Source organism: Poromitra crassiceps (genome assembly GCF_964638095.1).
Source record: "Poromitra crassiceps genome assembly, chromosome: 13".
Taxonomy (NCBI): Eukaryota; Metazoa; Chordata; class Actinopteri; order Beryciformes; family Melamphaidae; genus Poromitra; species Poromitra crassiceps.
In genome coordinates this window covers 1,936,928-1,961,066 of record NC_139644.1, presented here as the reverse complement: position 1 = coordinate 1,961,066, position 24,139 = coordinate 1,936,928, and the positions used below count along the sequence as shown (strand labels likewise).

The 24,139-nt window shown below is 40.9% G+C and overlaps 1 protein-coding gene and 1 long non-coding RNA gene across 2 annotated transcripts in view; one reads left to right on the top strand and one right to left on the bottom strand.

The window, feature by feature from the left end:
• The window catches only part of itpripl2 (ITPRIP like 2), a gene marked incomplete at its 3' end in the record, with an annotated part of 38,222 nt that extends 28,587 nt beyond the window's left edge, over positions 1–9,635 (bottom strand). Inside the window, exons 1-2 of the mRNA XM_083649323.1 lie at positions 8,882–9,635; positions 6,835–7,081 (exon numbers count right to left, since the gene is read on the bottom strand). Of these exons, the coding sequence (XP_083505449.1) occupies positions 6,835–7,081; positions 8,882–9,099 (465 nt within the window). The 5' untranslated portion in view covers positions 9,100–9,635. The remainder of the gene's footprint in view (positions 1–6,834; positions 7,082–8,881) is intronic.
• A 7,762-nt stretch (positions 9,636–17,397) lies between these two features.
• On the top strand, positions 17,398–22,180 carry LOC310788128. The gene is made up of 3 exons (XR_014553291.1): positions 17,398–17,482; positions 18,370–18,477; positions 19,279–22,180. It is a non-coding gene; the product is annotated as an uncharacterized lncRNA (long non-coding RNA).
• The last annotated feature ends 1,959 nt before the right edge of the window (positions 22,181–24,139 follow it).

The window sequence follows — 24,139 nt, the reverse complement described above, 5'->3', positions numbered from 1 at the left end:
CTCTCCAATCAGTAACGACTTTGCGATCAGACAACACGGGAGGCGCAGCCCATTTGCTCTCTCATCGGTGCTACGACCTGTCACTCATTCAATTTCAACCCGCCTTCAAAACCAGCAGTGGCTGTTAACTGGCACAGACTCACTTATGTAGTATACGGAGCGCAGCGATTCAACGTAATATTTGAGTCTGGGGAGAGACTATGGCAAACTAAGACAGATGGAATTGAATGCTTATGGGAGAGGAGAGTGACTGCTGTGAGGAAGATGTTGAAGATGATGATGGCTAAGACACATCCTTGTTTTACTCCTACTTTGACGTAGAAGGGTCAGACTGTTGTCCACTTATTTGAACGTGGGCTTGCATGCCGTCATGAAATAGCTTTAGAATGGAGAGGAATTTGGGTGGGACTCCAAATCGACTGAGTAGGTCCCAGAGTAGCTTTTGATTTACTGTGTCGAATGCCTTCGAGAGATCAATGAAAGCCATATACAGGTCTTGCTTATGTTCTCTGCACTTCTCCTGGATCCAGGCAGTGGTGGCCGATACAAATTGGCACTGACCTCAAACTATCCAATCAGACAAAAGTTGACATTTTCTCGGAAACGGAAGGTCAGATCGAGATGCCTATACTGCCCTCCAAATCAAAACCGCAGTAACTACAATTTTGGTCAAAATTGAGTTATTATTGAAATTGAACTTTTAGATATCTGTTTTATCATGTGACAAATTTTCTAAGTTCAGTCTTGCTCTATATTTGAGAAAACAGAGTATAAAAGTTGCAGTAACTACAAAATCCAACCAAAAACCAGACAAAACTGCATTAACTACACTTACTACAGTTTGATTTGCTTTCACAGAGCTTCCGCTGGACTTAAACAGAGATAAACGCAGTAACTACACTTTGAGGTGTAGTTACTGCGGTTCAGACTGGTTTTTGGTTGGATTTTGTAGTTACTGCAATTTTCCCGCTCTTTCCATAACAAAGCCCAACATATCAATCACTCATAATGGCACAATCTGTTTAGTTAATCCAGTCAATTCCCAATATGAGAGCGCACTGACAGCTGTCCAAATTGTTAATGAATGAGTCTTCAGTGTCTTTAAAATCGTAAATGCTGTATTCCTAGCTAATAATCCATAAGAGATCATCCAATAAAGAAGTGAATTGTGTTCTCCACTGGGAAGTGTTAATCTGGCTGTAGATAGTGATAATTGTTTGGTAACACTACCTAGCTCATCAGGACAATCCTTTTAATTGCTGCATAAATTATCAGCATTCAGACTCAGTCTGTAATTCATTTTAATCAAAATAATTGTAATATGCTATGTAATATACTGTATATGTTCTTGTATGAATTATCAATCTGAAAAGCTGATCTGATTTGTAAAGAAAACCTGTTCTAAATTAAGATAATAAAACAACTGTGCTCATTAATTAATTGTGTCAGAATGATGACCAAAAAGCAACACCAGTGGTGAAGATTACATCAACTGACTTCACGATTCCCTGAATGTATCTGTTACTCATCCATTTAAATGTTTTAAACATGTAAACAATAAAACAATTAAATACAGATATGATGTGGTATCGAAATCAAAACCGATTACAATTGTCTCATGAAAAACAAGACAGGAGAAGCACATTAGATTGTAGTTACTGCGCTTTTCCCTTGTACTACCTACACATCTGTTTAAGGTAATACACAGACAGAGTGCCGTATCTGCATTTCTGGGGTCATAGGTCAAGTAATTGATAATTGTTTTGCCCCCAAAAAATACTTTAATGTATACATATTTAATAAGCGCATTACCACTTTTCAACCTATATCTCATTTGGCTGGACAGTCCAAAAACTTTAAAGCCATTTTTCTCAGTTTCAGTGTTGGCGTAGTTACTGCGGTTATGATTTGTAGGGCAGTATAAAGGACTATAATATATTTTCTCACCCCAAATCCATCCATGAGTCTCTACGAGTTACAGTTGCAGAGATACGTCCGCCCTGCATGCAGGACTACAGGAGAGACATAGAGGACAGCGAAGTTGGGGGTTTAAGTCACTGATCAAACACTCGATTTCAGTGATTGCTGTCAGAATATAGAGCCATTTAACACTTATTTTAACACAAAAACATTGCTGAATGTACCTTTAATGTGATAATCTAATTTCTTACGTTCTGAAAATAAATCCTGTTTTCTAAAATTCTGTATTCAATGTTGATTTTTTTCTTTTTGTGATACGAAAGTTTTGACATCAACCAGATTTAAATTTCTACCCATGTCTAGCCAACATTGGAGGCTGATGCCTAGCCAACGTTGGAGGCTGATGTCTAGCCAACGTTGGGTTTTGATGTCAACCCCAACCAAAATTCTGTGTCTATATAACGTTGGAGGCTGATGCCTGGCCAACGTTGGAGGTTGATGTCTACTCAACATGGGGTTTTGACGTCAACCCCAACCAAAATTCTATGTCTATCCAATGTTTGAGGCTGTCTATCCAACGTTGGAGGCTGATGTCTAGCCAACGTTGGAGGCTGATGTCAGCCCAAAGTTGGGTTTTGACATCAACCCAATTTTCATTCTCAACCAAACTTCTACATCTATCCAACGTTGGAGGCTGATGTTTATACAACGTTGGGGGCTGATGTCTGCCCAACGTTGGGATTTGATGTCAACCCGATTTTAATTTCCAACCAAAATTCTACATCTATCCAATGTTGGATGCTGATGTCTAACCAACGTCAGAGGCTGATGTCTATCCAACGTTGGAGGCTGATGTCTTGCAAACGTTAGGTTTTGACGTCAACCAGATTTTAATTCTCAACCAAAATTCTACATCTATCCAACGTTGGAGGCTGATGTCTATACAACGTTGGGGGCTGATGTCAGCCCAACGTTGGGATTTGATGTCAACCCGATTTTCATTTCCAACCAAAATTCTACATATATCCAACGTTGGATGCTGATGTCTAACCAACGTCAGAGGCTGATGTCTATCCAACGTTGGAGGCTGATGTCTTGCCAACGTTGGGTTTTGACGTCAACCAGATTTTCATTCTCAACCAAAATTCTACATCTATCCAACGTTGGAGGCTGACGTCTATACAACGTTGGGGGCTGATGTCTGCCCAACGTTGGGATTTGATGTCAACCCGATTTTCATTTCCAACCAAAATTCTACATATATCCAACGTTGGATGCTGATGTCTAACCAACGTCAGAGGCTGATGTCTATCCAACGTTGGAGGCTGATGTCTTGCCAACGTTGGGTTTTGACGTCAACCAGATTTTCATTCTAAACCAAAATCCTACATCTATCCAACGTTGGAGACTGACGTCTATACAACGTTGGGGGCTGATGTCTGCCCAACGTTGGGATTTGATGTCAACCCGATTTTCATTCCCAACCAAAATTCCACATCTATCCAATGTTGGATGCTGATGTCTAACCAACGTCAGAGGCTGATGTCTATCTAACGTTGGACGCTGATGTCTTGCCAACGTTGTGTTTTGACGTCAACCCGATTTTCATTCTCAACCAAAATCCAACGTCAGTTCAACGTTGGAGTCCAACGTCGATATGACGTTAAACTGACGTCCCGTGCCAGCTGGGTATCTATCTATCTATCTATCTATCTGCTCTATCTATCTATCTATCTATCTATCTATCTATCTGCTCTATCGATCTATCTATCTATCTATCTATCTATCTGCTCTATCTATCTATCTATCTATCTATCTATATATCTATATATCTATCTATCTGCTCTATCGATCTATCTATCTATCTATATATATATCTATATATCTATCTATCTATCTATCTATCTATCTATCTATCTGCTCTATCTATCTATCTATCTATCTATCTATCTATATACCTATCTATATATCTATATATATATCTCTATCTATCTATCTATCTATATACCTATCTATATATCTATATATATATCTCTATCTATCTATCTATCTATCGATCTATCTGCTCTATCTATATATCTGCTCTATCTATCTATCTGCTCTATATATCTATCTATCTATCTGCTCTATCTATCTACCATCTATCTATCTATCTATCATCTATCTGCTCTATCTATCCATCTATCTATATATCTGCTCTATCTATCTGCTATATCTATCTATCTGCTATATCTATCTATCTATCTGCTCTATCTATCTATCTATCTATCTATCTGCTCTATCTATATTTATGCTCTATCTATCTATCTTCTCTATATATCTATCTATCTATCTGCTCTATCTATCATCTATCTGCTCTATCTATCTATCTATCTATCTATCCATCTATCTATATATCTGCTCTATCTATCTGCTCTATCTATCTGCTATATCTATCTATCTATCTATCTATCTATCTATCTATCTATCTGCTATATCTATCTATCTGCTCTATCTATCTATCTATCTGCTCTATCTACCCATCTATCTATCTATCTATCTATCTAACTATCTATATATCTATCTATCTATCTATCTATCTATCTATCAGGACTCACAAAGTCTCACATTCACTCAGCTGCACTTGCACATACTGTACAAGGAAATTGACTTGGTCTAGTTGTCCCATACTTGGTTTTGGTCCACAAGTAACTGTCTCAACCATTAGAGGAATAGCAATTCCATTTGACCCTAAAATCTGTATTTTTAACTACTTATCTTTGGAAAGTTGATTTCATTGGCCTGTATGTGTGCAAAAAGAATACGTCCTATTTCCTGGAGAGGGAAAAACAGCTGGTATATCTTGTGAATCATGTGTAAAAATGATTTGAGGAAGCGACCCATGAACAGGAACTGATCTGTTGTCTATTGTGCAGCCATGAGTGTACAGCTTGTGTTAGGAGTTACAGTGTGTACAGTGTATGTTCAAACAGCCATGAGTGTACAGCTTGTGTATGTTCAAACAGCCATGAGTGTACAGCTTGTGTATGTTCAAATAGCCATGAGTGTACAGCTTGTGTATGTTCAAACAGCCATGAGTGTACAGCTTGTGTATGTTCAAACAGCCATGAGTGTACAGCTTGTGTATGTTCAAACAGCCATGAGTGTACAGCTTGTGTTAGGAGTTACAGTGTGTACAGTGTATGTTCAAACAGCCATGAGTGTACAGCTTGTGTATGTTCAAACAGCCATGAGTGTACAGCTTGTGTTAGGAGTTACAGTGTGTACAGTGTATGTTCAAACAGAATAACCCTCAGCTCATGCTTTTTTCTAAATGCCTGAGGCCTAAATAGTAAATAGGAGAGGGCACTGTTATAATCGAATCGGCAATGAAGACTGACGATTGGTTAAGGGTAGGGCAAACTATGTCATGTGCTGGCGAAGTCACATCAGCAATGAACTTTGAAAGATGGCAGAGCCAGAGGGAGCCACTGGCAGTGATGAAGAAGACGTTCAGGTTTTATTGTCTGTTTTTGAATATTGTGCCAGTGAGAGTTTCAGTGTGTTTTATAATATAATAAACAATCAAAATTAGATTTTCTTGCCTGCCTATTTGCTTGGTGGAAAGTTGTTCTTTGACATGAAGTTGATTCAATGTGAGAAAAAAACTAGCTTTGATGTAGCAAGCTACTTTTGCCATGTTGCTCATAGCTTAGCAACATTTCTCTGGGGATAGCTTCAATGTAGTTTAGCTATATTTAATCAAGAGTAACTGATAGCTTAGCTTACTACATTTTCCAAGTAGCTTGCCCATCACTGCAATTTATGACATCACTGATGACATCATCACTGGGACTTGGTGTGTGTGTGTGTGTGTGTGTGTGTGTGTGTGTGTGTGTGTGTGTGTGTGTGTGTGTGTGTGCGTGCGCGCGCGCGCATGTGTGTGTGTGTGTGTGAATTTATCACTTGTGATGTCATCAGTGGGACAGACAGACAGACAGAGCCCTAGCTCCCATTTATATCATGTATAGACGGTTTTAACTTGACAACAAAAACATTCTAAATTGAACCCCCGCTCACTTCCTGTTGCAGTGTTTGCTATGGACATAAAAGAAAAAAAACATTCAAGTGCAGGACTGACCATTCCGTGAAAACCGTCTATACAGCTGAGCGGCGAAAACAAAAGTAACGATGTTGAGTGAATATTTCTGCAGTTTGCCGAATGCTGAGAAAAAGGAAGTGCTGTGGGGTTGCGCTCTGGTGAAAACCGTCTATATACTAGGGATCTAGTGATGCCAGTTATGTATCTAATTGAACAGAATTGTATTGCAAATTTTCTGGGGAAGCTGATTTGAGCCACCATTGTCTTCTGCTCTATCATCATTAAGAGGAGTCCATAGATTACAATGGGATTTCAGAAACAGCCATGGAATTAAATGTGAATTTCAATGTTCTTAATTGGAATTCCCTTCAGTGTAAGGCAACAAAGCTTTGACAAACTGTGAGGGAATCTGAGAGAGCATTTTACTATCTTCCATTTTTCTGCTTCAGTTGTAGTAAAAGTGAGAGCGAGAATGATGTGGGGCCTAACTCTCTTTCACTTCTAAACAGTGTTTTTGTTCAGTCATCAAATAGCCTCACAGCCTTTCTTCCCTCACCTTCAACACCCACCTGTAAGAAACCTTCAACACCCACCTGTAAGAAACCTTCAACACCCACCTGTAAGAAACCTTCAACACCCACCTGTAAGAAACCTTCAACACCCACCTGTAAGAAACCTTCAACACCCACCTGTAAGAAACCTTCAACACCCACCTGTAAGAAACCTTCAACACCCACCTGTAAGAAACCTTCAACACCCACCTGTAAGAAACCTTCAACACCCACCTGTAAGAAACCTTCAACACCCACCTGTAAGAAACCTTCAACACCCACCTGTAAGAAATCGCCCCTGAAGGCCAGGGAGGAGTCTGGGGTTACGTCGGCACGACCCGCCCTCACCAGGTCTCCAATGAGTTTGGCTACGTTGGCCTTGCTGTGGCCCACCACATGTGGCGAGAGACGCACCCACTGCTTATAGTACTCCTCCAACAGCTCACGCCGAGATGCGCTTGATTTGGGAAGCACATCGGTGAGTCCAGGGGCTCGTTTCCTGGCCCTTCCTGGATGGGTGGAGCAGTACCTAACGATAAAGACAACATCGGTGAGACGTTGACATGAGTTTTGGAGAAGGGTTCGACCGGCTCCACCCTCGTGATCGCGACCCACCCACTCTTCAGATTTGGTCGAGCAATTCAGAATCTGATGTTCATTGGCATTTTGACATAATATTTGTTGAAATCATTCAACCAACATAATCACCCCCCCCCCCCCCATTAGTCAGAAATATCCACAGAGATAGTCATCTTTTCAGATAGGTGATGGCATTTTTTGTATTAATAGAATAAATAAATAAATAAATAAATACATCCCGCATCTGTTACTGCAATTGTTATTTTTAGATTTTAGACCTGGTTTTAGAAATAAAAACCACTGAAGGAAATAAAACCGGCCAAGAAGGCCAAGTAATGCACAATGAATATGTGTGTGCATGATTTGGATGTGACTTTTTCAGGGACTAAAACGGATTGAAGCTACTAAGTAAAATATATCAATTTGGCAGCACAGCACAAAGTTTGAAAGCGTTAATTTGAAGGAATTGCAGGCCTATATTTTATTACAGTGTTCTCACAATGTTGCACCAGGCCTCTTGACTTCATGTTCACATTTTCCATCGCAAAAAAAAAATCTTCTAAATGAATCCTAATTTAATTTCCAGCTGGATCCCAAGTGAGCCAAGTCAAATTGTGTTCTTCTGACCACAAGTGTTGGGTATCTTCAAGTTTCAGAAAGCCACATTTTAGTCTGTTCAAGACCTTTTCGGTGCTCCCTGGAATTGATTTAAGAGCAACGTAGAAACCAAAATAAAGAAGCAAATCTGGCAAAACCAGATGGTTGTTGACTGAAATCCAATCAAGGTTATTTATACAACCCTTAATCACAAAAGAATGTGAAGTTAAAATGTATGATCCTAGAGGGAACATCGTGTAGCACTTACGCTAACGCATTACATCTCAAAGGTCCATATTCACATGATCCTCATGTTCCATACTACATTCAAACACCTCACATTCACGCCTATAGGGGCATTTTAGAGTCTCCAATTCAGCTGAGCTACAGTCTTTGGACTGTGGGAGGAAAGCCACGAAAACACACAGAAAACATGCCAACTCCAAATAGAAAGGAGCAAGACTGAGATGGTAAATGGTAAATGGACTGCATTTATATAGCGCTTTTATCCAAAGCGCTTTACAATGTGCCTACATTCACTGATTCACACACCGAAGGCGGCCATGCAGGGTGCTAGCACAGCCATCGGGAGCAATTCGGGGTTCAGTGTCTTGCCCAAGGACACTTCGACATGCGGACTAGAGGAGCCGGGGATCGAACCACCAACCTTCTGATTGGTGGACGACCCGCTCTACCTCCTGAGCCACAGCCGCCCTGAGACTGGAACCCAGGACCTTCTGGTTGTGAGTTCTAACCATGTTGTGAAACTATAAGTGGGAAGTATAACAGGACATTTAATGTGAGGGTACAAGAAGTCAAGAAGTGGTTAGTGGACATGCAATGCAAAGAAGCCCGTCATTGGTGAAAAGAAAGATCTATAACTGTATTGAAGACTGTTCCATACTTCTTCAGGACCTGTAGTTTTGATCAGTCCCTCCAGGAAATTGTGATTTTGCGATCGCAATAATGAATACAAATTCAACCAATCACTATAGCGGAAATTTGCGGGGGCTTGCACTTTCACAAAATGCCCACGATTTCTCTGCCAAAACAGCAAAACAGGCTGCAAAGAACACTTTTTTGAGAAAAGCTGCTGCAAAATCAAGCATTTTCTGATCATAACAATCACTCAGGAAGAAAAAAGTCAATATACCTGATGAAGAGGAAGCACAGTGCCATGGCCAGGAGGAGTTTGGTGAGGGACAGCAGGACCGGAGAGCCTGGATGGGAGCAGCCGTCCAGTTGGTGTCCCTGCTCGGGGCTGGGCTCTGGGCTCAGTCTGGGGGCCATGTGGTGGAGAAGCACCAGGCCAGTCAGCATGCAGGTGAAGAGAGGCCAGAAGACCCTGAGGTTGAGCGTATAGACACTCATTGTCCACCTCCACCTCTCTCTCTCTCTCTCTCTCCACACTCTGTTTAGGGTCTCTCTCTCTCTGCACTCTGTATAAAGATACTGTATATAAGCCCCAGTGCAGGAAGTGGGTTTGTTTAAGGTTAACCCATATCGACACGCTCAAACACGCCCAATACTAGATGGTCTCCTCTTTTCCTTCTCTTTTTCTACCCTCCCTTCTTATGTTTTTTTTACCTTATGAATGTCCTCTCCTTTAGTTTTTCCTCTTGATGACTTTGTTCCTTGCTGTGTCCCAACACATCTCTGTTGTATTCTCAGCAATGGAAACCGATGACTGACCAGTCAGCTCGCCAAGCTGGGCTCCTGTTTCCCTTCTGCTCACAGAGGAAGCAGAAGTTGCCATCTTTCTCTTGAACTGAAGCTGCACCACAAACTCATACAGATACTGACAGCTGGAGAGGAAAAAACTTTAGAGATCCTGTCCTTTCTCTCTCCCTTTCTCCATCGTTCTTCTCTCTCCTCTCCTCTCCTCTCCTCTCCTCTCCTCTCCTCTCCTCTCCTCTCCTCTCCTCTCCTCTCCTCTCCTCTCCTCTCCTCTCCTCTCTTGCTCTCCCTCCTCCCCCAACCCTCCTTTCTCTCTCTATGTGTCTCGGTCTCAACCAGTGAGCTCAGAGGAAATGCCAAACTACTGAGAGGAATGACACAGTGTTGGAGAAAGAGAGGAGGAGGATGTGCAGAGAGAAGGGAGGAGGAGGAGGAGGGAGAGCAGTCATGGCTCTTTCATACTCCGCCTCTCCTCTTAAAGAGACAAAGGCATTGCTTTCAGAGTCCAAGTGACATGTGACTTATTAGGAAGTACAATGTGGGGGAAGGAAGTCCTTGCCAGAAGGTCCATCATATCACATGCTGATGTGTGTCAGAAGGTCCATCATATCACGTGCTGACAGTGTTGGGCAAGTTACTTTCAAAATGTAATATACTACATATTACTAGTTACTCTCATTTGAAAGTAATAAGTTACTTTACAATATTACTGTCTGTTTAGAGTAACTTGTTACTTGTTACACTACTTTTGCATTACTTTCACCAAAACAACAGCAGCAGCAGAATGACATCGCTGCCCCGGAACATCCCGAAAAATAATGTCATCCGCCTTGAAGTGTAAACAATTCTAAATGTTATTCTTTTCCTTTGTTATTGTCATCTGTAGTGGTTATTTGCATAAAACACACAGTTTGATTAGGAAATGATTGTATCTTTATTTAAATATGTGCCTTGATTTAAAAAAAAGAAATACTCAATTTGTAACTTGAGTTACTTGACAAAGTAACTGGTATAATATTACTGAAATCCTAAAAGTAATAAGTTATATTACGAAGTTACTGCTAAAAGTAATGTGTTACATGTAATATGTTACTTTTGTAATGAATTACCCCCAACACTGCATGCTGATGTGTCTCAGAAGGTCCATCATATCACATGCTGATGTGTCTCAGACATGGCAGTATTTTCATTAGGTCCTTGTTGAACTGCCATCTCTGAAATGTATGTCGTTTTAGCAGTTAAATTGGGCTGGAACAATTAGTCTGAAACCATAGTGACACCATACAGCTTTATACACCATACAGCATACAGCATTAAACCATACTGACACCATACAGCTTTATACACCATACAGCATACAGCATTAAACCATAGTGACACCATACAGCTTTATACACCATACAGCATACAGCATTAAACCATAGTGACACCATACAGCTTTATACACCATACAGCATACAGCATTAAACCATACTGACAGTCATACAGCTCACCATATTACACTGGGTGTTCACCTGGACAAAAAACTGGACTGGAGATGTAACACCGAGGCTGTCTACAAGAAGGGGCAGAGCAGACTCTATTTCCTGAGGAGGCTCAGATCCTTCAACGTGTGCAGCAAGATGCTGCATATCTTTTACCAGTCTGTGGTAGCAAGCGCAATTCTCTTTGCAGCCACCTGCTGGGGCAACTGCATCAGAGCCAGCGACTCTAACAAACTGAACAAACTTTTTAGGAGAGCGGGCTCTGTGCTGGGGACCACTCTGGAGCCCCTGGAGGTGGTTGTGGAGGGAAGGATGCTACAAAAAATACTCAAAATCATGGATGACACGACACACCCCCTTTACGACCTGCTGGCTGGACAACGGAGCGGTTTCAGTCAGAGGCTCCGTCAGCTTCCCTGTAGCAAGGAGCGTTACAGGAGGTCTTTCGTACCCACCGCAATAACAATTTACAATAACTCCTGGACACGCAGAGAGAGGAGGGCCCTCCTCTCCCTACCGCCCCCTCCCCTCCCGCCCTCCTGAACATTGAATCCTATGCACTGTACACATGCCCACATTGCACACTCACTATGTATAGTATGTATAGTCATATCAATCATTATATAAATAACAAACTGTACAGCTCTAGTTTAGTTTTAGAAATAATAGAAATATAAATAATAGTATTATTCAATACTATTTAGGAGTATTTTTAGTTGATTTAATTTAATTTACCTACAGTTTCTGGGAAACGTAAGATGTAAAGGCGGTATTAGTAAAGTGGTATATATTGTATATTGTATATTTTCGCGTATTGGTTTGTTTCTTTTCTTATTGCAATATTTTAATACTGCTGTTTCTGCACCTTACCTTAGTTGTGTAATTTTTTTTATTTGTGTAACTTTTTTATTGTTTAATTGTTTAATGTCATTGATGCTCTTGTCATTGATGCTCTTGTTGCTGTCATTGATGCTACTGCTGCTGTAATGCCAGAATTTCCCCTCGGGGATGAATAAAGTACTCTATCTATCTATCTATATCTATCTATATCTATCTATCTATCTATCTATCTATCTATCTATCTATCTATCTATCTATCTATCTATCTATCTATCTATCTAGCTTTCTTATTTTTCTCTTTTTCTTCACAAGACGTAAAAGAGGTAATAGGCCTTCAAGGGCTGTGCAATAAAATCGATATGGCAATATATATATATATATATATACTGTATGTATTGTATCGCAATGTATCGTGATACAATCATATCCCGACCCACGTATCGTGATACGTATCGTATCGTGAGGTCCTTGCCAATACCCAGCCCTACAAGTGCTAGTAGTATTATACTGTATATTCTACTTGCTTGTATATTTCTAGTTCTAGTATATATACACACACATGCTGTAAACTAAACCTCTCAAGAAACGTGTGTCTGGTCGATCTCTGTTGTTACTGTATCCAGCATCGTATCTTATCTCATTGGAAAGCCTGTTCATTTCTCTTTACATTCAGGCCTCATCTGTATGGATCATGCTTTTGTGGAATGAGCAGCACAGCTGCCAAGGTGCAAGAAACCGCTGATGTCAAAGACAGACAGCAAAGTGGACGTCCCAAAGAGACAACACCCCACGAAGACCGCTTCATCAGCCTTACAGCACTGAGGAACCAGAGGCTGTCTGACCGCTTCATCAGCCTTACAGCACTGAGGAACCATAGGCTGTCTTCCAGAGATTTGCAGGCAAGGTTTGCAGGACGTTATGGCAGGAACAGAGTTTTGAGGGGTTTAGGTGCCATCAGCCTCGCCAAACTCCTAGGCCCAGGAAGCCAGAACATCGCTTATGTGAGAGCAGGACAAGAGCCTGGGCCTCGCCCAAGTGGGCTCCTATAGGAACATCTGATGACTGGGAATTGAAGGTGTACATGACCACGCTCAGGCCGTAACCAACGCCATAAACAACCCTATGTTCCCTCAAAAATATGTTCCCTCAGTCCTATGTTCTCTCAGCCCTGTTCCCTCGACCCTATGTTCCATCGACCCTATGTGAATAGTTATTCAGCATGCATTCAGCATGCATTTTCATATATATATATATATATATATATATATATATATATGCAAACACCTATCGGTGTTGGCATCGGCCCCAAAAATCCAGTACTGGTCGGGCTCCAATAACATAATCATTATAGTGTTAAAATGTTATTACATAACCATAAGTAACTTTTATTACATTAATGGTAAATGTATTTTAAACAGGATTATACTATTATCTGCAAATTGTCATTGCATTAATGGTGTCCTAATGCTGAGTTGTTATTATATGATATTATATGATATGATATATTATTTTACATTATAATATATTATAATATATTATAACATATTATATTATGTTATATTATTCTATATTATATTATATATTATATTACATCATATTATATCATATTATATCATATCATATCATATCATAAATTATATTATATTATATTATATTATATTATATTATATTATATTATATTATATTATAATATTATATTATCAATCAAGCACTGAACATTTTCAGAACAATATTTCCCCCCAATGTCCTTACCTCACCATCCATGACATCCTTGCATGAGAAGTAGGACTGACATTATTTCTGGTCATGTGACAGGAAGTACGATGCAGTATTTTCCTGAGGAGGCGTTCTGTTAACTGTCAGTCTCAGTTGCCAAAAATAAACTTTGGCGACTGACAGAAAAACCAAGTACTTGTGAGCTCTTGGTCACGCACCAAAAATAAAGCTGCTGGTATGCAGCTGGCATGTTTACTGACAATCAGTGTTGGGAGTAAAACCTTCACTCTGATTACATAGAGGCCATTTACACCGGGCAAACGTGCGTTTTCTGTGATCAGATTGCAATTGGATAGTGCTTGACCACTTGAAAGTACAGGTGTAAACGCCCCCAAGACACATTGAGGACGGATTGAGATCTGATCGGCCAAACCACCTCCGGAGGTGGTCAGGGACCACATTGAACACAAGTGTAAATGCAATGCGTCCTCTCAATCCACATACAACAACAGTCACTGCTGTCCAGCTAAGGTTATGTTGTTGTTTCTACCCGGTTGGTGTGTTATATGTAGCAGCATGTCCAAGCAACGCTGCTTAAATCTGTCTTCATTGTTTCCAGGTGTGTCAAGTTAACTGCAAAGCCCCGCCGGCAAGAAGGAAACTGACTATTTTTTGGGTGAAAGCAATGACATCATTTCCTGTGTGTATTCTGTGTACTGTACTGAGCTGCACAGAGAACTAGCACATATACGTTGGTGACTGAAGGTGATTCTTCTTCCTCGTGTCCGGCCTTCATCTGTTCTAGCCTATATCGTATCCTTCCAATAGTTGTCTATGATATCATTAGTGGGCATGACATCAACAGGCAGTGTGGGTATGACATCATCAGTCTGCTATGACATAATCAGTCACCACTGGCCGCACCACATTGCAGTCTATAATATCATTGATTATGTTACAATGTCTAATATGACATCGTCAGTCACCACTGGCCACCACTCCACGATGATGATGATATCATCGCTCTGGCCACCACTCGATGATTGTGGGGCATGACATCATCAGTTGGTGCTGTTTGCATGCTCAGTTAATGGATTGTGTTCATGTGGGTCGTGCTTCCCCGCCACGCCACCCTATTATATTAGTAAGATACTCAATATCTACTTTTACTTCTGGGTCAATGTTCCAAAACCTAAATTAGCCTCCTCCCTGCTGGCTGCTTCTGGACCACACAGTCCAGTCACATGACACCACATGCTTTATTCAAATCCAGGCGGGAAACCTATTTCTTGTCTAAAAGACAGCTTGAGTTTAAGCAAAATAAAACAATGTGTCATTCATTACGAGCTCAAGACTCAGACTAAATGGAGCCTATGAATTAATTTAGTGTAACAATCATCTACTTTGTAAACTGCTCCATAAGTGAGGAGCACACAGCCCCTCACTGTTCTACACTCGTCATCACATGCTTTACTGTCACTCATCATTGTTGAATGAAGGAGTTTGTTTGCCTTGGTCCAGACCTTTGACTCCGCCCACTCCACAGAGTTGAGTTTTGACTGCTTCTGCTTCTCAAATGTCTTTTCTCCCGTCACCATCACCAGCGATTAACCAATCAGCGCCGAGGTGGACTAACGATTGTCCAATCAGTGTCAATAAACAGCCCAATGGGCGGGATGCCATTGTCAAGCGGTTGTCAAGTGCCCTGAGGAGTAATAACAATGCTGCCACCTGCTATCAAGGCTGTTTTAAATTGATTAAAAGTAGCCTACCAATTACATTGGAATCTGAACGGCACTGCTTGGAAGGCAGTTGTATGTATCGTGTATTCGTTTGTTGTTTGTATTGTGTATTCTGGTGTTTGTTGCATGTGACTTTTATGTGTTTTATGTGCTCAAACAAACCTGTGAAGCCAGAGACAAATTTCAACATTGTGGACAATAAAGTAAATTGAATTTAATTTAATTCATTCATAGGGGAGATTTTCTTTTACATTTTCCCGACTGGAGTAGGCTAAATTAACGTAAAATTCAGGCCGTTACGTTAGTGATTGGTTAGGGAGAATGGAAATCCCCTGGGTCATTCCCCTCATAGAAATAACTGAAACAAAGTGCAATCTCATACTAGAAGATAGAAACGAGTTGGCAATAGAGCACCACAGGAATGAGTCCGGAGGCTATAGCGATTAAGGGTTTGTCAGGGGAAAAGTCTATGGGGCTTGAACATGGGGATTTAAATGCCTCAAATAAGGTCTGTAGTTAACAAGTTTATGGGAGCGCTAATTTGGGTTCAGCAGGATAATCTTCACAAACGTGAATCACTTTTATGACTTTTGAAAAAAAGGCATAAAAGTGATTAACGTTTGACGCAATGAATGAATGATAACCCACCTTATGAATAATATAAATATTACAAAATAGGAAATTGAGTGAGGGAGTTGCAATTAGTGCCTCCTGAGCAGATTTATTTTAACATTTTATTTATTTTCATGGTTTATTCTTACATTTTTACATTTTCCCATTTCTCTCAAGTAGGCTACCCCCTGTAGTACCTCCACGTACCTCTAGGGGTACGCGTACCCCAGTTTGGGAACCACTGGAGGTTAAACTGCTAGCTGCTGAACCAGCTGTGTGTGTGTGTGTGTGTGTGTGTGTGTGTGTGTGTGTGTGTGTGTGTGTGTGTGTGTGTGTGTGTGTGTGTGTGTGTGTGTGTGTGTGTGTGTGTGTGTGTGTGTGTGTGTGCGTGTGCGTGTGCGTGCATGCGTGCGTGTGTGTGTGTGTGCGCGTGCGTGCGTGCGTGTGTGGGGGGGGCGTGCTTTGTGACTCCCCCAAGGGTTTGTCAGTCCATGGGAGTGCATGGAATAGCATGGTAATAGAGTTAGGTCATGGGAAAGCTTTCATCCAGGGATATAATAGACCCAGCTGCTCTCTCTCTCTCTCTCTCTCTCTCTCTCTCTCCCCGTCTCTCTCTCTCTCTCTCTCTCTCTCTCTCTCTCCCTCTCCCTCTCCGTCTCCCTATCTCTCTCTCTCTCTCCCTCTCTCTCTCTCTCTCTCTCTCTCTCTGAGATCTTGCGTCATAAACATACATGTCATTAAAAAGATATTTATGTGTGTAATGCTTGGTGGATTAGTTTTCAACTGAAGCAAAAAATATTGCACCAAAATGTCCAAGTGAAACACAAAACCTCTATCTGCTTGCTTAGCGGAGCAAAAATGTTATTCTGCTTGAACTTCAGAAGTCTGCGGCTGGCAATCAGAGTCCATTCCATGCAAACTCATCACTAAAGACTTCTGGTTTTTCCTATCCACTTAATACATATACTGTAATGATCACTTTCCATATATTTGGTTATGTAAAATTAAGTACAGCCCATCTCAACCTGTAGGCCCACCTCTACACAATAATATGGTAACACTTTACAATAACGTACACAAATCCTATAGTAGTTACTGATAAACTAACCATTAACTAATCGCCAGTTAATCATTCGCTAATGAAAAATTTGGCATTAGTTTATCACTAGTTAATCATAGTTAATGAGTAGGTAGTCATTAGTTAATGATTAGTATCTAATTTCCTGAGTAGAGTAGTTAATCAGTACCTAATGATTACTAAATTTCAGCTCGTGAATAGAGTAGTTAATCATTACTTAATGATTCCAAAATGTCAGTGCGTGAATGTATTAGTTAATCATTAGTTAATCATTAGTTAATCTTTTTGTGTACCCTATTGTAAAGTGGTGCATCATACTCAGTGGTTTATGAATACTGAATCATTACCTGTCCATTAGTTACTCTTTTCGCACCCTAATATAAAGTGAAAGATATCCTTATCAAATAAACACTCCCTCGCGCGGCCGCCGAGAATAATTCTGCTAAACACCAGCTGATCCATTTTCCATTCATTGTGTATTGGGCTCAAACTCCGTTTGCGCATGAGCACGCAGGCCACGGTAGTTTTGCTTTTCGTTGCATCTCAGCTGTGGTCAAGATGGCGGAGGTTGGCAGAGAAACTCATTTAGGGAATAACTACATTAAGTAAGTAATTTATGATTCAATTTGTAATGATATAACATTTTATTGATTAGACTCATGTTGTTTTGACCTAGACAGCATTGCGCTGTGCATTGGCGTTAGTTAACGTCGCGTTAGTTAGGAGGGGGGGCGGGGGGGGGGGGGGGGGGGGATATTTATTGGTAATGCTATCGTTTCACACAGTAGTGTAGTTAAGGGTAGTAGATAACATTAATGCTTTCAGATCGTCTGAAACGTTATTGGCATGTACAGTATGTAGCAGCTGGATCATTATGGGCAGTGTTGAGGTGCGTTTCTTTCTCAATAGCTTGTGGTTGGATTACAGTCATGTCTTTCTGTGTAACTAAAAAGAGTATCATCTGATTAGCATAACCCCTAGGTTGTTTACAGTATACAAACTGTACAGTATAGCAGACTGTACAGTTTGTAGTGCTAGCTTGTCTGCCTTTCTGTGTAACTAAAAAGAGTATCATCTGATTAGCATAACCCCTAGGTTGTTTACAGTATACAAACTGTACAGTATAGCAGACTGTACAGTTTGTAGTGCTAGCTTGTCTGCCTTTCTGTGTAACTAAAAAGAGTATCATCTGATTAGCATAACCCCTAGGTTGTTTACAGTATACAAACTGTACAGTATAGCAGACTGTACGGGTTGTAATTATCTACTGAGACACACACACACACATTCTGATATATCTGCCTGTGAAGAACAATCTTCATCTATACTGATATAACCTAGGTAGCAGGGGCAAAATAAAGGTCTGGAGAACATGGAATTTTTTTATTTGAAAATGTGAAGAAACCCTGTGTTCAACAAAAACACAATGTGGAACATAGGCTTTCATTAGAATGCAAAACACAGTATACAATGTATTTTGTTTTATGTGCAGAAGTCATCTTTATCGACCAAAAGCCTCCACCACAGCCTGGCCTGCCTCCACTACAGCTACGCCCTGCCTCCACAAGAGCCTGCTTTGCTTCCCCCTAGAGATGAAAGGGTAAGAGATAACATTTCATATCACGATTATAGTGGCCAAAATAAAATGATAATGATGAAATGCATTCACTGTAATAATTTCACCAAGTTTTATTTAGAAAACTCAGACGTGCAACCTGCGTCTGGATAGACCAGACCAGCAAATCTGGGTACTTTGCAAAACGTCAAGGCGCTGCGCCCCTTTTAGGGGGAAAACACAAGCCACTCGCCGTTGACTTCAATGTAAAAATAACAGTACAAAAAAAATCAATAGAAAAAGAACAGAATTAATTTTGTTTATAAATGACCCAAAGACACCATGACATGACCGACGCGTTGCGGCACACAGGCCTTCATCAGGGTGACAAGGTTGTTGTCACCCTGAGAGGGCAGAGAGAAGACAGGCCTGTGCGCTGCACGTCATTCGCCTGCGGCGAGCACCTCGCTCTAGCCTGAAGTACCCCAGGCCACACCGATCTTTGCACAGATTTTCAGGAGGCTAATCCGTAGCGTTTGTGGATTTCTCCCTCACGAGAGAGCCAGGATCGGGTGCTAATCCCATCCCGTACCGGATGTTGTCTCTCCGACCGTCAACTGTCTCTCCAGCTTGTCACCAAACTATACTTGGTTGTCACCTAGTCGATTCTTAAGTGTCACTGGCCAGGGGAGCCAGTCACACAGTATTTACAGTCTTTTTCAAAGCGCTGTAATCAAACTTTGGTTTTATTGATCATTAAAATTTGAAACAGTAATACTATCATCAGGAATTTGACCATGGTTTATCAGTAAACCGGTAATAATTTCATCCCTACTTCTATTACAGGTTGGCCTGCCTCCACCACAGATGACTGTCACTACTAAAGCTGCATGTGTCCCAGTCACACTTCTGCCCCCTGCATCACCAATCCCCAAGCACAGGCTGCTCCTGCTGTTGAGAAGATGGTCCACACCAGCTTGGAGAAGCAGCAGCTGCAACAGCCACCTCAGACATGCCTCTCCTGTGGCCAACCCAAGTCTCGCTACGAAGGTGATTCACTTTTTCTATCAGGGTCTGTGCTGTGCGCCCCTCACTGCCCTGTCTCTCCATGCACGCATCCACCAGCATGCAGTTTCCAAGTTTCTACAGTGAAATCATCAAGAATACAGGATTTTTTTCATTGATCATTTACGGAACATTATTAGCGCCGCCTGTGAGAGTAACATGACTCTCTGATAATGAACTCTGATCAATTGTTATGACTGTTATTGAAGATCATGACCAGTCAGATGGATAATAGATTGGTTGTGAGGATGATATGAAGTGCAGGCTGTGTGACGCAGGCAGCTTTACACACAGGTGAGGTAGCCTATGTTACAGGCATTTTTCAGCAGCTAAGATTGTCATTAAGCTATAAGGGCACAAACACATTTCTTTTAGATCTATCACAAACCACTCCTACAGTAGCTGCACTATCCGTCATGTGCTTTAAAACAGGTCACTGCAGTAAATTATGTTATTATTACATTTTTTATTATAAAATTTCTGCAACGCTCCGAAAGACACAATAGGCCTATAGGCTACGACGTAACGCCCTTTTCCTTCGAGCCTGTTCTAACTGGAGTGCGTTTCCATAGTGGGATATGAATAATAACGCATGTCGGATCTGTTAAGCCAAGGTGAGCGGACAAATGCAGAAGCAGAGGCTGAGGCAATTGCAAGGTAACAGGGTGTTTTAATAAATGTTCAGGAGTGGCATGTGCCAGATGGAGCTGGCTGGCAGGTAGGCTGGCTGGCAGAGGAGCAGGAGTCAAGTCCGATGGTGATCTGAGCAGAGACAGGAACAGGTTAGAACAGGTAGGCAGAACTGAACAGGATTTGTAGAATCTTAAAAGACAGTTTTTAGACTGGAGCGACTAACTGGATGCAAGTGGCTCCAATCCTGCGATCACACACACCACACACACACATACAGAAAGAAAGAGAGAGAGAGACTAGGAGGCAGTGGGCATGACAGGATCATAAATTAGACATCCGTGTCATCAGGCTATAGCATAGGCTTCAGTCTACACTGAATGAGAACAGTGACTTGCGCTGCTGTCAGAGCGCATTATTTTCGATAACGAGCTGTCGGATTTGTTTCATCTACACATTACAATCACTCATGTAAACCAAAAATCTTTTAATACCTGAAATGAGATGATGCTGTTGTGATATTCATTGTCTCCTGATATCTCACACAAGACACAGAGTGGATGGCGGAGTGGACCGGAGCTGGATTGACTGACATGGGCCCCGAAAAGAAAAGGGACTAGGGATGCACATTTTCCACAAATTCCGGAATCGATCATTGATAACGTTAAGGATCAATCAATCGATTAATTGTAATTAAAAACACAAAATTGTCGCTTAAACGCTGATGCTGAGTTGCTCAGCTCGAGTCCAGGTGAGACTAGGATCCAGTTGTTGTAGGTGTACACCCAATCACAGATAGGCATCATGTCTTTTTCTATAACACCGCAGATCGATTGGGTTATTTTTTCTGCTGGCCGCGCGTCGCAACTCTTCCTCTTTGAGTTGATGGTGGGTTGCTCCAGGTTTGAGGAAGAGGAGCCAGCCAATTAATCCGAATGAACGCTGTTCAAGTGACAGAGCATCTTATGGCTTGTCTGAAAAGGGCTATAGTGATGTAGACGAGTGTTCGGGTCCGCCTATTACTTACACTTTGTTAATAAAAAAATTAACGAGAGAGTCAGGCTGTAACGTTATAACACGCTTCCACATTTATTCTCAGACAACTAGTACGCTCGTCAACAACGGAAGCTTCACTCTCACTCCCCATACACATCCTGTTCAACTCTTGAGGTGACAAACACAGAGCCACGCAGTCTGTTACAGTGATATCATTGCGCCCTCTGGAGGATCATTGAAAAATGATTTGAAAACACCGTTCTACTGGCAGAATGCACAAATGCACGTTGCTTTTGTTGTTGTTTTGATCGAGTACATTTTCACATGCTTGAGTAAATGCGAGCGAGCGAGTAATCGAGCTTCGATTAATTGTGTGCATCCCTAAAAGAGACGTTTTTCTGTTCAGCTCTGCTCCACTCCGCATCATGGGTGCCCCGTCTATGTGCCGACAGCCCGCAGTACCGACAGCCTGCAATGCCGATAGCCCACAAGCAGAACCAGCTGAGCGAGGTGTGTCGGTGGACCGGCTGGAGCTAACCTCTCCCAGCCCCCACGCCTAAACCTAATGTCGGCATTGCGGGTGGTCGGCATAGCGGGTGGAGCCGCCTCATGAGGGCAACCATCTGCTCTCATTGCCCTGAAAGTGCTTGAATTGACATGGGACCACGAGCGGATCTTGAAAGGGTTTCAGTGGGTCTCTAGCAAAATGATCATTTGTTATAAATTTCTGCATTATTTAATTTACAAGAAGTTGATACAATGAGAGAATGTAGAAGAATTATTGTGTTGATCATAGTTTCACTGTTATCTCTCTACCAACAGTACAGATTGACAAAATCATATCTGACAGTAAAACATATTCTCAGATTTGGGCCCGAGAGACAGAATCTCATCAAATGGGGGTCTGTGGCTCTAATGTGAATTAATTAGAGGTCCTTGATATGCCAAAATGTCCATCTTATCACATGGGATCTAAATGGAGCCCGGTAAATTGCTACTGTGTGTATATTGTGTGGTGATTAATCCAATTCACTTTATTTGCTTGTATATATGGTATGTGTGTATGTATGTGGGTGGATTTAATAAAACATTGATTTTAAGGAAATAATTTGTTTCACTTGATTTCATCTTCAAGGGCATTGCTCAGCTTGTTTTCAAGAATAATAGGTCAAATAGGTTGTTTATCAAATTTTGAATGCAACAGTTTTGAGTACAGTATCAATATGATTTATGCAGTGTAATAATTATGCTATTACATGCTATACTTTGGGCATTCCTCTACAATTATCTGTACAAAAAATGCTATAGCCACTACACATTTCAAACTAAACTACTGAACTGATGTAGATATTAGGCTAAGCTGCCTCATGTGACATTTTATTGAAAACTTCAACTGGGAGCAGAAAAGTGCCTGACTTCATTTGCACCTGTCATCTGCATCCTCTTCCAGCAAACTGCAGTGTGAATCATGTAATAGTTGATATTTCTGTATTAAAATTAAATCAACTGTTGTTAATGTTAATGCTAAAAACATGTTTTAGTTATCAGCAATGTTGCATGACAATTGTTTGAGGTGGGGTAAATAAACCTTTACATCATAAAAAGGTGTGCCCCCAGGTGAGATTCGAACCCGTGTCTCTCCTGCCAAGAGTTGGAAGATTACATACTCAGCGTTCTAACACTGTAGCCTATGTCACGTGAAAATCCTGGCCATTTCATTGGCTGTCAATCTGCTACAACAATACGCGGCTGGCCCCTCCAGGTGAGATTCGAACTCTGAACCCCAAGATTGTTAAATTGTAAGTCCGGTTCTCTACCATCTGAGCTAACCAGCCTGTTGCTTGTTTGAGCCATACTATTGAATGTAGAGCCTGAGACCAAGTATTATAGTTTAAAGGTATATTCCACCCAAATACTACTTTCTGTCCAAGTACTTACAAGTACTTAGACATAAGTAGTATTTGGCTGAAACATACCTAAGTACTTGGACATGAAGTAGTATTTGGATGGAATATACCTTTAAAACTATAAGTATTTGGAGAGAAGGTAGTATTTGGGTGGAATATATCTTAAAAACTATAAGTACTTGAACAGAAAGTAGTATGTGGATAGGACATAATACTTAGTCTCTGACTCTACAGACCTATAGTATGGCTCTACCAAGTAACAGGCTGGTTAGCTCAGATGGTAGAGAACCAGACTTACAATTTAACAATCTTGGGGTTCAGAGTTCGAATCTCACCTGGAGGGAGTGTTTATTTGATAAGGATATCTTTCACTTTATATTAGGGTGCGAAAAGAGTAACTAATGGACAGGTAATGATTCAGTATTCATAAACTACTGAGTATGATGCACCACTTTACAATAGGGTACACAAAAAGATTAACTAATGATTAACTAATGATTAACTAATACATTCACGCACTGACATTTTGGAATCATTAAGTAATGATTAACTACTCTATTCACGAGCTGAAATTTAGTAATCATTAGGTACTGATTAACTACTCTACTCAGGAAATTAGATACTAATCATTAACTAATGACTACCTACTCATTAACTATGATTAACTAGTGATAAACTAATGCCAAATTTTTCATTAGCGAATGATTAACTGGCGATTAGTTAATGGTTAGTTTATCAGTAACTACTATAGGATTTGTGTACGTTATTGTAAAGTGTTACCAATAATATTTCTGACAACACTTAAAATGGCAGCAGTTCCCAAACATTTTAGGCATTTAATTTTCAAAAACAATTGATCATAATCATATTTAATGTAGCAAACAGAGACACTGACCGTGGTGTGCGTTCAGACCAGTGTTATTTGTTTTGTAATGAGTAGTGTAATGTGTTATGGCTCTGTGGAGATTGTAGCCTACTTCCTACGCCAGCTCAGGAAGTAGGCTACAAGCTGCCTCAGGAGCTGCTGATCCAGTTCTACACTGCCATCATCCAGTCTGTCCTCTGTAACTCCATCACTGTCTGCTTTGGCTCTGCCACCAAACAGGACA